Source organism: Echeneis naucrates, chromosome 23, assembly GCF_900963305.1.
Source record: "Echeneis naucrates chromosome 23, fEcheNa1.1, whole genome shotgun sequence".
Lineage (NCBI taxonomy): Eukaryota > Metazoa > Chordata > Actinopteri > Carangiformes > Echeneidae > Echeneis > Echeneis naucrates.
In genome coordinates this window covers 6660921-6674599 of record NC_042533.1, presented here as the reverse complement: position 1 = coordinate 6674599, position 13679 = coordinate 6660921, and the positions used below count along the sequence as shown (strand labels likewise).

General features: G+C 40.4%; 1 protein-coding gene across 2 annotated transcripts in view; it reads left to right on the top strand.

Moving 5' to 3' along the window:
• cacna1c (calcium channel, voltage-dependent, L type, alpha 1C subunit) overlaps nucleotides 1–7043 on the top strand; it is a 158974-nt gene extending 151931 nt beyond the window's left edge. For both annotated transcript variants that reach the window (XM_029494870.1, XM_029494871.1), the window contains 8 exons: nucleotides 524–888; nucleotides 3104–3232; nucleotides 3334–3458; nucleotides 3615–3712; nucleotides 3846–3942; nucleotides 4173–4281; nucleotides 4427–4595; nucleotides 4864–7043. In XM_029494870.1, the coding sequence (XP_029350730.1) occupies nucleotides 524–888; nucleotides 3104–3232; nucleotides 3334–3458; nucleotides 3615–3712; nucleotides 3846–3942; nucleotides 4173–4281; nucleotides 4427–4595; nucleotides 4864–5355 (1584 nt within the window). In that variant the 3' untranslated portion in view covers nucleotides 5356–7043. The remainder of the gene's footprint in view (nucleotides 1–523; nucleotides 889–3103; nucleotides 3233–3333; nucleotides 3459–3614; nucleotides 3713–3845; nucleotides 3943–4172; nucleotides 4282–4426; nucleotides 4596–4863) is intronic.
• Nucleotides 7044–13679: the final 6636 nt, after the last annotated feature.

Below are 13679 nucleotides of genomic sequence, written 5' to 3'. Positions count from 1 at the left end.
ATTGCTCCATGCACATACACAAACATGCATGTGCTCAAAGGATCAAAAAGACATTGAAAAAGCCCCATTTTCCACTACATATTGCAGCTTGGCTTCCAATCTGGTGTATTATTTTACAAAACTCAAGCACAGTAGCTTTGCATCAAAGAACTGTAAATCACACATGAAAACGCACACATAGCTTCCTCTGCTCCCTTTTCTGAGAGGGTAAGTTAAGCTTATCAGCTTTCCATTCTCATCATTACTGCTACATGCATGTGCTCTTGGATGTATATCAATCTCAAAATCAAGTGTGATGTTTTGTTTTGGGATGGATTGCAAAATGATACTCCTTAGTTTGGCTTTTGTATGATTGTTGTCACTGACTAAAGTTGTTGTTCTTGCTGCTAGCAGTGAATGTAGCAGTATTTCTTAATGGGTTTTATTTAACTTATATTTTTTTATCTTTCTTCTCTCCTGTAATCCTCTCCTCCAACTTTTTTGTGCCTCTATTTTTCTCTCCCTTCCTCATCTCATACCACAGCGCACAGGTGGATTATTTGGCAACCACGTCAACTACTACAACCAGAGTGATGGCCGTGGGTCCTTTCCACAGTCCTTCACTACCCAGCGTCCTTTGCATATCAGTGAGAAGGGTTCACCTTGTGAAGGCGAAAGCCCTTCCCATGAGAAGCTCATGGACTCCACCACTTTCACCCCTTCTTCTTACTCCTCATCAGGCTCCAATGCCAATATCAACAATGCCAACAACACTGGCATGGCCGGGGTGACAACCCAGGGCATCAGGCGATTCCCAAGCCCATCTATAAGTACTGTTGATGGGCACACAGGACAGCCCCTCACCCCCATCCTGTTACCAAGACCTGCATGGTGCTTTCCTCCAAAGAGGTGAGCAGAAGCCAGATAACATCACCGGCTTTTCAAATGTGTAACAAGATTTTACTTTACATAAGTGCTGTCTTGGAAGCATTCTTACCCTCTTCTTCCACATAGAGAAGAATTATCAGTTTCACTTCCAACATAAGATATCAGTATGGACATAATTAGTTCTTCTATGTCCTTCACTTTCTCCTTCTTTCCATCTCCCTTTCCTTCTCTTTTGTTTCTGGTGGCAAGCAGGACGTGTTTTTATGACAACCTCATGCGGTATGTTGTTGCCAGGGGTCATAAGAAGAAAGTGTACGTGTGTGTGTGTGTGTGTGTGTGTGCGAGCGAGTGAGTGAGTGTATGTGTGTGTGCATATATCTGTGCGTGTGTGTTGTGTCATTCCCCTAAGTGCGTGTGAAAAGTTATTCATAATGCTAAAAAATGGCACAGTCACAGTGCTGTAGTGACAGTTGTGCTGCACACAATGCTTCAGTTGCTGTAGCCAAAGCTAAGCTACATGTTGCTACTTTGAACTCTGTTACCAAAGCCATAGATAGACTGCTTGGTTCAACATTGCCAAACCTTTACTATCAAGGGCTCTATGTTCTATTGTATCCTGTTGCAGATCTGAGTTAGACGCCATATCACAGTCTATGTTGCTGAAATATTAATGTGTGGAATAATCTGAAAGCTCGTACTTAGCTATTTTGAGTGAAGTAGCTCAGTACATTGCATGCTGAGCACATACAGTGCGTGCTGATTTTAATTGCTGTAAGGCCTCCTTAGAACCACCCTCAGGACAAAGTTCACAGTTCTGCCAACACTGTCATAGTAGCATCATACATGTTCAATAGCATTTTCACAAATGTATTTTCTTATTGTGGGATATAATAAACCTTATAGCATTGAGAGGTTGCTGGCAGCCCAAACTTTTATTTATATCCACCTGTGAATCAATTTATGATGAATAGCCAAATTACTATTGTGTTATAGTTAATGAGAGAAATTATTGTGAATCGTTAAAGTCATTGTGCTTGGATGGCAAATGATCTAGTTTTAGATTGTAGGTAAAGCAAAGTCTAAGCTTTTCCAATGCATCTTCTCTTTGGGTTTACTTTTTGTAACAGGTTAATGCTCACCCAGCTGCCAAGTGGAGTCTAATGATCTCAAAGTGTTAATCTAATGCAGAGTTTGCTATGGAGCCTTGAAATAGCGGTGGCCAAAAGGAGGCAGCTGGACATTCAAAAATTTTCTTCTTTTTCTCTTCACCTGAGAAGTCTCAGAAGATGTAATGTGCACTGGTGAAAGAGAAATACTTAATAGCAAACTTTTTTTTTTTTTTTTTTTAAGCCTTTGTCATTGAAACATTTGGGTTAAGATAAACTGATTGTTATGACTGAAATACAATCACCTACATGGTTTCGGGAACCTGATGCAGCTTTTAAGCAAAGAATCTGGTGAAGAAGAAAGATTAAAATTCAAATGTCAGAATGTGTCCTTCAAGCTTAAATCTGGAGTATGAACTAGATGTGGACAGAAAGGGTAGCATGACATCTTTAGAAGACAAAGAGAATGCAACACAATACAGATTACATGGATGGGTTAACATACATCCTGTGTCTCAGGACAAAAACGCACAACCAAAAATACAGCAGCAGAGAGCAGAGTCAAACTATTTTCAGCACATTGCATCCACTTCATAAGTGATACAGCATCTGATTCCAGGATTGCATTGGCCCTCATACTCAATGAGGACAACAGCATAATAAGCCCCTTATTAATTTCCCGGTAGCCCTGCATTAAAATATTGCTCAGAGAACCTTAGCTGTTCCAAGCCACTATCCTGTTTGTCCAGCACTTTGTTTCTGAAAGATGTCTGCGCCTTGGCCCTGCTCTCACATTGTCATATTGCAGTTGTTGCCTTTGGCTCTTTTATCCATTTTGCTTGATAAAAAATATTGAAACCTCCACCTGCTTATATCCTCCTTCTTTTACTCTAGACGTTTCCTCTTCTCCTTCATCCTTTCCTTTTCTTCCGTATAGTAGTTAAGCATCATTTGGTTTCTCAGTCTGTACTCATAAGCTCCTCTCAGTTTTTTGCTAATCAGCTGCTTCTTTTTTTTTCTGTGTTTATGTTTACATCTGTCCTCCTATTTGTCTACCTGGTTGTCTGTCTGTTTTGTCTTTATCGTTTGTTTGTTTGCTTTTCTTCGGTCATGTGATTGGTTGGGTACAGCTCAGACTCAAGTGACAGCCGTCTGCCAATCATACGAAGAGGGGAGGGGTCAACGGAGGAGACCTACGATGAGAGTTATGGCGATGACAGGGAGTACCATGAGGATGACCACTCGCTCTCCTCTGACATGTACTACTGGCAAACACACAACCAAGTTAATTTTTATTGCATGCATGTTCAACTTTACACATTTCTATCATTAACTCCTTTGTAAATCTGTGTTACTTTAGGTTAGTATACCATGATGAAACATGTAAGCAGTTGACTCCCATGGAGGAGGGAGAGGAGATAGAGGACAGAAGAGGAGGAGGGTGGCAGTCTCCCAGAAGAGTCTTCCTCTGCCCCACTTCACTGGGTAAGCAGGCAAAATACATCAGGAAAAAATTATTCCCAAAACAACACAAAAAAATGCAGACAATGTTCTATGTATGTGTTCATATGGATGCCCACTTTTACCGTGATTTACATCTTTAATTGTTTCTGCTGTGCTCATTCTTTGTGTGGGTTCCAGGGCGGAGGGCATCATTCCATCTGGAGTGTCTCAGGAGACAGTCAAGGCCTGATGTCTCCCAGAAAACAGCTGTACCATTACACCTTGTGCATCATCAGGTAGGAGATGCCCATATGATGATGGCAAAAGCACAATAAGATGCACATTAACATGTAAATATAATGTAATTCTGAGTTTAGCAGACATAACCCTCTCTTCTGCTATCTGTGCATCTGTGTCTGTGCCCTGCAGGCGTTGGCAGTGGCAGGGTTGAGTCCTCTTTTAAGAAGGAGTCATTCACCTACCCTCTTCAGCCGGCTGTGCTCTACACCTCCAGCCAGTCCCACAAGTATGCTGCATCCTGTGCACTAATCGAAGGCTAGAAAACTGTTGGTCAAATTCTGTCAGAAATGTTGCATTACATATTCTGAGTAGAGACATTTATGCATTATCTCAGTGATAAAATAGCAGGTAATTGAATGCAAAATGCTGAAAGTGTGTGTGTTAGCCTTTTCATTGTACTTGTTGTGATTGTTGAGGTTTTTTCACTTAATGTTGTTTGTCCTATTCTTTTTCTAGCCCATGGCAGTGATGCTTCCTACCAACGAGTGCCCTCTCTGAGGTTAGAGGGCTCCAACTCCCATGAAAAGCTCAATACCAGCCTCCCCTCTGTCAACTGCGGGCCCTGGTACAACTAAGAACACACACTACCAGTCAAAAGTTTGGACGCACTTTCTCAATCAAATGAATAGGAAAATGTGTCAAACCTGAGTTATTGTAAGGGCTAATGTTGTCGTTGTTGTTGTTTGTTTTAACAAATGTGTTGTTCCTAGGTACAGTGACAGTAATGGGAACAGCCGAGGGCCTAGTCCTAGTCCCACCTCCAGCATGTCGGTATCCAATCAAAGAGCACCACGGCCAGTGTCGCTCACAGTACCCTCGCTCCTGGGAAAAGACTCCAGCACACTGTGTCATGGCAGTGCGGGCAGTCTGGTGGAGGCGGTGAGTGTGTGTGTCTGTGTATACCACTCCTATAACGCCTGGTATCACTACCAGTCAACAGTTTGGACACACTTTCCTATTCTTTTGAATGAGAAAGTGTGTCCAAACCTTTGGCTGGTATTGTATGTGTAAGTACACAGGAAGTAGAAGGCTACTTACAATGGCCCTGCCACTTCTATGATATTAACTTTTTCACTCACACTCTATCCCATCTGTCTAATTCCACCCGTCCCTTTTCCTTTCCTCTTTTTGCTATTTCCTTCTCAAGGTGCTAATATCAGAGGGTTTGGGTCATTTTGCTCAGGACCCATCATTCATCGAGGCAACCAAAGCTGAGTTAGCTGACGCCTGCGACATGACCATCGAAGAGATGGAGCATGCTGCCAACAACATCCTCAATGGCAACACCACCACAAACACCACGTCCAGCACCTCCTCAAACTCCCAGCACAGCCCCAACGGCAACCTCCTCCCCTTTCACACAGCAGCAGCAGCAACGCACAGGGACCGAGTGCACAGCTTGAGTCCCAGCGAGGGCGAGGGAGAGGCCGAAGCAAGCAGAGGCTCCATTCATGGGCCTTCCTCTCTCGAGGAGCGACAAGAGCTGCTAGCAGGGGGGAGAGGACGAGAGGAAGAGGAGGAAGAGGTAGTAGAGAAGGAGGAAGGGCGCCGCAGAAGCTCAGTTGTGTTTGGAGCAGCGCGGCAGAGGAACAGCGGGCTGTTGGAAGACGAGGATATGGAGTGTGTGACAAGTTTGTAGGAGTCAGCTAGACAGGTTTGATTGGCCAACTGGCCCCTATGACAGCATCAGAGACTGACGCTTGTCAGTGCTGGATAACAGCGCCGCAGCTGGCTCTGTCTGTCCCCGTCCCTCACACATACACAAACATGCACGCACACACACACACAAAACACACACGCACTGTCTGCCTCTCCGCCAGACATGACCGCTCTGGACAATGGCGGCCATCAACGCAATCTTAAAAACCTGGTTACAACTTTGTTTGTTTATAAGAGTTTGTATGTGTGTGTGTGTGAATGTTTGCAGTAAAGTGTACCACACTATACTCTATACTATCTGGGTGTATGTTTGTGTGCTTGGCTTATGATTTTCTCAATTTGTACGTGTACGTGTGTGTGCGTGTATGTCCACACGTGTCTGAGTGTGTCTCTAAAGTGCCTCACAGTTTTATCATGTCCTCAAAGTGAGAAGAGCAGAAAAGTAGAGACAAGCTAAAATTAGGTGAAGAACAACATTGATGAAGAAAAAGTAGAAAGGAAACAATGGAGGCAGGAAGTCATTTTCTAGATTTCCTGCAGTTATAGTGTGTTTCTTGTTTTCATTTCCTATGCCTACTTTGGTGTTGTGTTATTGTTGTTTGTCTGGCCACCATGAGGCCAGGTAGGGGACAGCAGACCAGCTTGAGATGGGGTCAGTTAAGGATTAAGATCTGACCACACCCACTTGAGGTCAAAGGTCAACTCCTCCTTCTAGGTTCACTGATGATGAAGCGCTGTATTGAGTAAAACAGGGAGCAAGGAAAACCCTGTTTTAAATCTCATTTCTCCTCCTCTTCCAAAGCTAAGGAACCTTGGAGCACAGCCCTGCCAGCCTGGGGGTGGGATTAAAGTGACACACCACCCCCAGCCAAGGGGGGGAAGGATTTGAGGAATGGACCAACAGCCACAACAGGGCTGCTCTAAGGGGGGCCACAGGCAGAGAGACACTCTCTGGCCAAGAGGAAGCCAGCCAGGTCTTTTTTCCACTGGTCAATAATCGAGAGACAAACTCGCCTCACCTGTCATCTAGATCTGGTTTTGCCTCTTACATCGCTTTTCCTTGTTTGGCCACGCCCACTTCCTGCCCCAAACAGGAAATGGGGGGAGCATTTGGTGGCTAAGCAGAGACAGCGAGCCCCCTTTTCTGCCTCATACCTCGTCGTTCCTCAGTCCTCCCTCTCTTCTTCCTCCCTCCTCTTTGGTTATTTAACCACTCCTCTCCCTCCATCGCTGGGTTTTTGCTTTTTCAGCCCTTGCGAAGGCATGTGTGTGTCAAACAGGGCAACAGAGTTGGCAGGGTGGAGGAGAGGATGGGAGCAATCGATTGAAAAGAAAACAGACTCGGGGCGTTGATCCACACAGGATCTGTCCATCAATCAACCTCACTTCCTTCTCCAAGACCCTCCTCTTCCTCTCAGCGTGGAATCCTCTTGGATTTGCTGCCACACACTTTCTCTACAGACCACGCCCACTATGTATTTAACGGTTCAATATTGTGCAAAACTGGCTAGCCATGATTATTTTGTTTTATATTCATGATGTTATTGGTTTAATTTATCCTTGATTTGTTTGCACAATCGGGGTGCTGGTCTTATAAATGTATTTTTGCTCGTTTTATTTTAGGAGAATTTTAAGAGGTTTTAAGTATTGAAGCAGGGCGTAGAGTTTGCGTGCAAGTGTATAACTATATTTGTGCGTGCGGGTGTGTGTCTGCATTTTAGTACAGTTTGTATGAGTGTACGAGTGTGTGAGATATCATGTGTATCTAAAAGGGGGGGTCTTTCTCTCTATCAGTATGCACCTTTTACAGATTGTATCTATTTATTTATTTATTTTTTCCCAGAAGAGAAAAAAATGTGTGTGAGGATATATGTTTGTGTGTGTGTGTATGTGTGAGGATATGCATTTGTGGATGCGTGCGTGTGTGCCTGTGTTTGACTGATTACTTATGTATTCTAAAAAGTTGATTTTAAGCCTAGACAGTAAATTAAGGTAGCATTTCAAGTGGCGTGTGTGTGTGTGGTTGTGTGAGATAATGGGCCTCCTTAACACAGGGTTACCTTGGACAGGCATGCTTCCAAAGCTTTGTGATTTCTTTAGCATGGTTTTTACTTTTTAGTCAAGCTGCAAGGTCAGAAGCCACTCTATCTTTAAAAATTGCATAACTGTAACTGTTCTCTATATTTCCGTTTAGGGATGGTTGTAAGGTCTCCAACAAGGTCAGGGTGACAGTAAAGTTGATACGTTTTTGACATTGCAGCTTGGCCAGAAGGTAAGAAGCCTTTTTGGCAAATTGCTGCTTTTCTTCATTATCGATTGTTGCGCTGAATGGTAGAAGCACCAAATTCGTACTGCCACAGTGACACCTTGTGAATGAACTGGGGGGTGATGCCCTGATAGCTCAGCTGTAACACAATGACAGGCTTTCATCATTTACTCACAATTAAAATTCCAAATGAATTATTAGGGCTGGTGTAAAGATGCTGCAAGAGTTCTAACTCACACCTCTTTTTCTGAGGTGTGCTTGTATGACAAAACATTTTGACTTAGAGATTAGAGATAGTCACTTTCTGTCTGTAAGGTAATTTACTGGTGAAACTTTTTCCTGGAAAATTATAATACAAACAGGAGATTTTCTGATAATCAATAAGCTTTTTTGGTTAATGTGGTTATAATTAGTGGACATAAATCAGAAAACTTTCAGAGGGATATTGTTTCATGGCAGATCTTCAGGTGTGATTTTTATTTTTTTCATTGTCTTCTACTTCCTTCTAGGTAGCATGCTGAAATTTACGATTGAGCTGTCTTTTATAGTTTATCCCTTGATCTTAGTTTGAGTTCACTTTGGATAAGGTGTGGCCACATTTTGCCACAGCCAAGTCTGGTACTCAGGCCTCAGTACATTGCACAAGTTACAGGTCTCATTTTGGTATTTTAACTTCTCAAAAAAAAAAAAAAAACAATCATTCCTCACTTCAACATCACAGTCATTGTTACCAAATGTCACATTTCTTATCATATAAGTGATTCTATAATTTGTAAAACTGAAATAAAATAATTCAAGACAAGACAAAATATTATCTAAGAACTTATGGTGGCCTCTAAAAACTTGGAAAATATCGCTACAGTTACCATTACAATCTTGATGCAAAGACAAGACTGAAAAAGTGATACTTAATGTCTGTGTCTCATCAGATTAGTGCTCACTCAATGGATAGTTACAACAGCAGAAAGAGAAGAAAGTCATTCATATGTGACACTTCCAGCATTACATTGATTACTCGTCAAGCAGGAGGTTTAAAAGGCAAATTTGGTGAATCATTTCTACCCAGAGCTACTAATACACACCAACCTGTGGCTCCTAGTTTTCGCTAATCATTACGGTCTCACTGCGCGCCTCTCATTCATCTGTGGCAGGGAAGGGTATGCATGAACACACTGCCATACACTGCATCCTGTGCCAGTAACAGACTTCTGACATTATTATGCAATCTATATGTGAATGTTGAACGTGATCTTTGTGGCTATTATTGATGTTTTGTGGTTATGATCATCCTGCAAACCCTGAAGAAGTCTGCGTTGTTAAAGGAATACCCTCCCTGACATATAGTCTGTTTTTTGTTTGTTTTGTTTTTTTTCCTTTCCTGGCCTCATAAAAACACCATCATCATTTCTTTCCTCCTTTCAGTTATAGTGAAAGCGCCTCATTGAATTAGGTGCTATCTTTATTAAAACAATTTGGTACCTTAAGCTAACAGACTAGTTTGTTAGCCATCAGTTTGAGCATAGGCCGATTTTTTCTGTCAGATTTTAAATCTAAATTTGTGTTTTGTAAAGCAGATTTTAATATAGTCAAGGATGTTAATGTGTACAAGGCAAAATCTAGCTTTAGTGTTTTACCCTCAAAATTAGTATAATATCAGTTTGTGGTTTGGTTTTTGTTTCCTGACTTTGAATCAGCCCAGGTAAAATTTATTTACCCCTCAATTAAAAAGACAGTAAGGGCCCTCTATGTTTATTCACTTAACAACTTAAATATTGGGTGCAAATCCTCATTCATTAATATACTAGTGCAAGTGAAGTACTAGTTTTTGTATCCAAGCAGACACAGTGAAGTCAGTAAGCCTCCTGTAACCATTTATCATCCAGTACAGCAGCAGGCAATCCCCTGAAGAATCTTGTAATTAATGAAGTTAAAAGTTATCCCACAAGGAACATCTCACAGACTTGGGATGGAAAGGTTTTCACAAGTCGGCATAACAGATATTCCTTTTTTCATATCATTGTTTCGTGTCATCGTGACAGGAATTACTAAAACATTCATAATGTTCAGTGTCACATAAACATTAATAATATTATCTTTTTCATAATCTCATATTTTATACAGGCACACATTTTAGTAGAGTAACTTTGCATATCAGAAGTGCCAAACTAGGCTTTGCCGTTTGTGTTCAAGGGCCATTTAGTTTCAAATGTTGATGAGAGAACTACAGAGGCCTGCAGGGCCCCCGTGTGGAGTGGAGCATCATTGCAGTTTTTATGTTGTCGGTTAGCATGAACAATGAGGTGTTGTGGTTTAATGGTTTGAGTGGGTGTAATTGTGCATCCCACAAGATATGCAAAAACAATGCAATAATTATGACTGTATACAAGGTTCCCAGAGTAAATATACTTGTGAAAGTAATCAATATCATGAAATGTATTATTTTGTTTGTTACATTTTTTAAGTAAACTCTGGTTTCCATGCCAGAGAGACTTAACATACTTGAAATCAGGTACATTGCAGTGCAGTATAGTAAAGATGTAATTATCTTTCTCATGCAAGGGTGTTGGCTCTGCATTTGTGCATCTTGCAGCCAAATTTTGCATTGAACCAGCGACCTGAAATCAGTGCTTTTGCTTGTGCTTAGACATCTACCCAATGGAGAATGAAAAGATAATTATTTAGCTTAATGATTCAGCAGCAAAACCAGTCAACTCCATTTCCCTGACTCACTACTTTTTGGTTGCTTCCCTTTTCTCCTTTTTTGTTTCCAGTCATAGTGTTTAAATGGATTGAACTACATGGGTGTACCATCACTGTTGCATGAGGTTCACATGTTGACATTTGGACTTTACAGGTTTTGAAGTTGTTTTGTTTTAATCAGGTTAAATATCATATCACATTATGGCAGAGTAGCTGTTTCTATTTAGTGTACATACAGTGTATTAAGTCAATATTTTTTCCCTAAATTAACATTAAATGTCAGTGGACAACAGTGGAGGAGTATTTGGATGGTGATTTTGCATATCTTGTGTCTTAAGGGCGCTTAGTTTATTTTCTGATTCACAGTCCTGAGAAAGACAGAGCTCTAGTTTAAGTGTTGAACTGTAAGAGACAGATGTTGCTAGTTCTTTGCTTGTCCCTTGACAAACCCTGACAAGAGACATATTTTTCCTTTGTATCCAGGTTTTACTTTATCAAATGGACCAAATTACCCATATTTACAGGTTTTTAACAATAAATATTGGTGAATCGATGGAAACCATCATTATTATAGGCAAACTGTTAGGCAGGTACACATTTTAGTACATATTTGATATACTCGAGCAGGAAGTGATCAGTATACATAAAAGCCCCACAGGTTAAACCAAAGCAGTGTCCCAATTTCATGTTAGGTCTGACACTAAAAAGTGACAAGGAAAATGAATAATGTAACAGAACACAGTTGTAAAACCTATAAATGGACTCCTCCTAAAGGTAGCTAACCCCAAAATCAAAAGAGGAATGGAAGAAACTGTCGGATCAGAGGCTGAAAGGTCCTGATGTGTATGAATTAAAGATATCAGATATGCTGAATATCTCATCTACTCACATCAACTGCTCTCCAGTTTTTAATAAGCCTGCTTCTTGTTATAATTCACCATTGTGCTGATAGAACGTAGTCAAATATGCTGGTTTCTTGAACACCAACTGTAAAAAATTATCCCATACTAATTGGTATTTAGTGACAGTGTACACAACTAGTGTGTAATATGGACTTTGGGACACAGCATGGGTGCACAATTTGGCATAACTATTTCAGATGTTTGAGGTGTAACAAATAACATTAATCATAGCTCATTTTCCATTAAGGTGCACCAGCAAACCAGCATGCACCAAACCACAGTTATGGAGGTTGAGCCATTAGTTACACTTGTGCTTTATCAGTCACAGTATCAACAATGAGCGAGGTCTTTTGTGTGCATTTGTGGACCTGTGGTCTCTGCCTCCCTGTACATAGTCGTCAATTTATCAGGCTGATAAGCTGCAGTTCAGCTGAATCCAGTGCAGCCTCCATTAGTCTATTTCACATTCAAGTGACAGCAGAGATAGAGAATATAGGCCTCGTGTCTGGGTGACGGATGACAATCTTGTTGGCAGTTGATGACAATGGGAAGCAGTGAGTGTTTGGGCTGAGTAAGAATGTTGGATAGAGAGTATTTGTAAAGACCAGAGAAGGTTTTATTTCGTCATGTTTGGATTTCAGGGTGGTCAGAGGTCTGACATGGTGAATTATATATCCAAGTAGTGTTTTTCATGTGCATGGATTCCTCTCTATAAGGATATAAGGTATTGGTCCTACGTGAATGATAATATCTTTTGTCTCACCTCTAGCCTATGATTGTATATTTTTATATACCATATATAGTAAAATATATACAAATATATGATATTTAATCGCCAGAATGTTATCGAGTAGGGAAGAGGCAGTAAATGTTTTGGGAGTATAATAAGTGAAATAGTGGTTATGAAAAAGGTTTATATAGGCCTACTTACTGAATTTCAGTATGAATTTACTGAGCAAAGTTCTACTTAGGTGACTGTATTTTTGACCAAAAGGAACCAGCAGGGAATAATGTCATTACATTTAAGTATGTTTAAGCTAATGGCATGTACACGATGGGCTTTTAGGATATTTCAAAGAAGGCTTGGAGACTCCCAGACTATGACTTTAGAAATATGACTAAATAATCAGATCTGTAGCTGGAGAATGCAGAACACAGGAAACCAGTGCTTTTCTCCAGATAAATACTAAAGTTTGGCATCATCAAATATCCCAAATTTAACACGTTTGCTTGTGTTTGTCTTATGTTTCGTGAAATGGGCTGAAATATGTAACCTACCAGCAACCTGCCAGTGCAGGTCAAAGTCTGGACATTTTCCTACTGTAGCACTGAGAGACGTCTCTCTGTAACTAGTCCTACATCAGCGAAATACACACATATACACTGTACACTTTTTCAAATACTTTATTTAAGCTATTAAAGACATCTAACCAAAAAGTCGATCTATCAAGGACTAGATCTCACTCTCTTTCTCTCTCTCTCTCTCTCTCTCTCTCTCACCCTCACTCTTTCTCTCTCCCCTCTCTCTTTCTCACTCTCTCTCTCTCTCTTTGAGCCATGAAGACCATGTAGCTTGTTTTTTGTTTTCTTCCAAAAATAGATACGGAGGAATTGGATCTAAATATGTATAGAGAAATTAGTTCATCTGCATTTAAGGCAGAACAGGAAGTAAAGAAATAGCCAACTTATTTAGAGTGCGCAACAGTAGTGGCAGTAAAATGTGAGCTGCTCGGTATAAAACAGACTTTAACAAACAGAGAAGTGTTCTTCAACCTGAGCTACACTGAGATATGGGTTACGTATCCATTTCAGAGTAAGTGAGGCTCCATTGTTGCAAAAGATAAACCGTATATTTTCTTGTAAACTGAAGTGTTTGATCCTGACGAAAATATTTTAAGAGAACTATTTTGAATATAGATTTATTTTTCTTTCATTTTAGGTAAAATCAGCCTAGCCTGTTATCATAAGAACCTAATTAATGAAATCTATAAAAAAATATGAATTCCCTTTGCAGGACTAACAAGAGAGGATTTTCCCCTTGCCTTTCCGTTGTATAGATGTTATTTTGATGCCAATGCTAATGAAAGCTGGAAAATGTAACAGATAATGAAAGAGGGAATATATTAATAATTATACATTTAAATTACAATTTAAATAAAGTATCCTCTATTTTAGATATTGATATAGAAACACTATCTAAATGATTTGAATATGAAAAGGTAGTTTGAAGCTGGATTTTGCAGAGGATCAATACTCTTTCTTGTTCTTTCAATAAAAATGCTTCAGTCAGGTTTAGAGGTGCCACACTGTTTAAATTCCACACAAGTTGGCATTTTCTGTGTTAGACTTAAAGGACAAATGTTTCATTGGTCTCACCATCAGCTGAATGTTTCCACTATGTTTAGAAATTGTTATTGATAAATTTCCTTTGTGTGA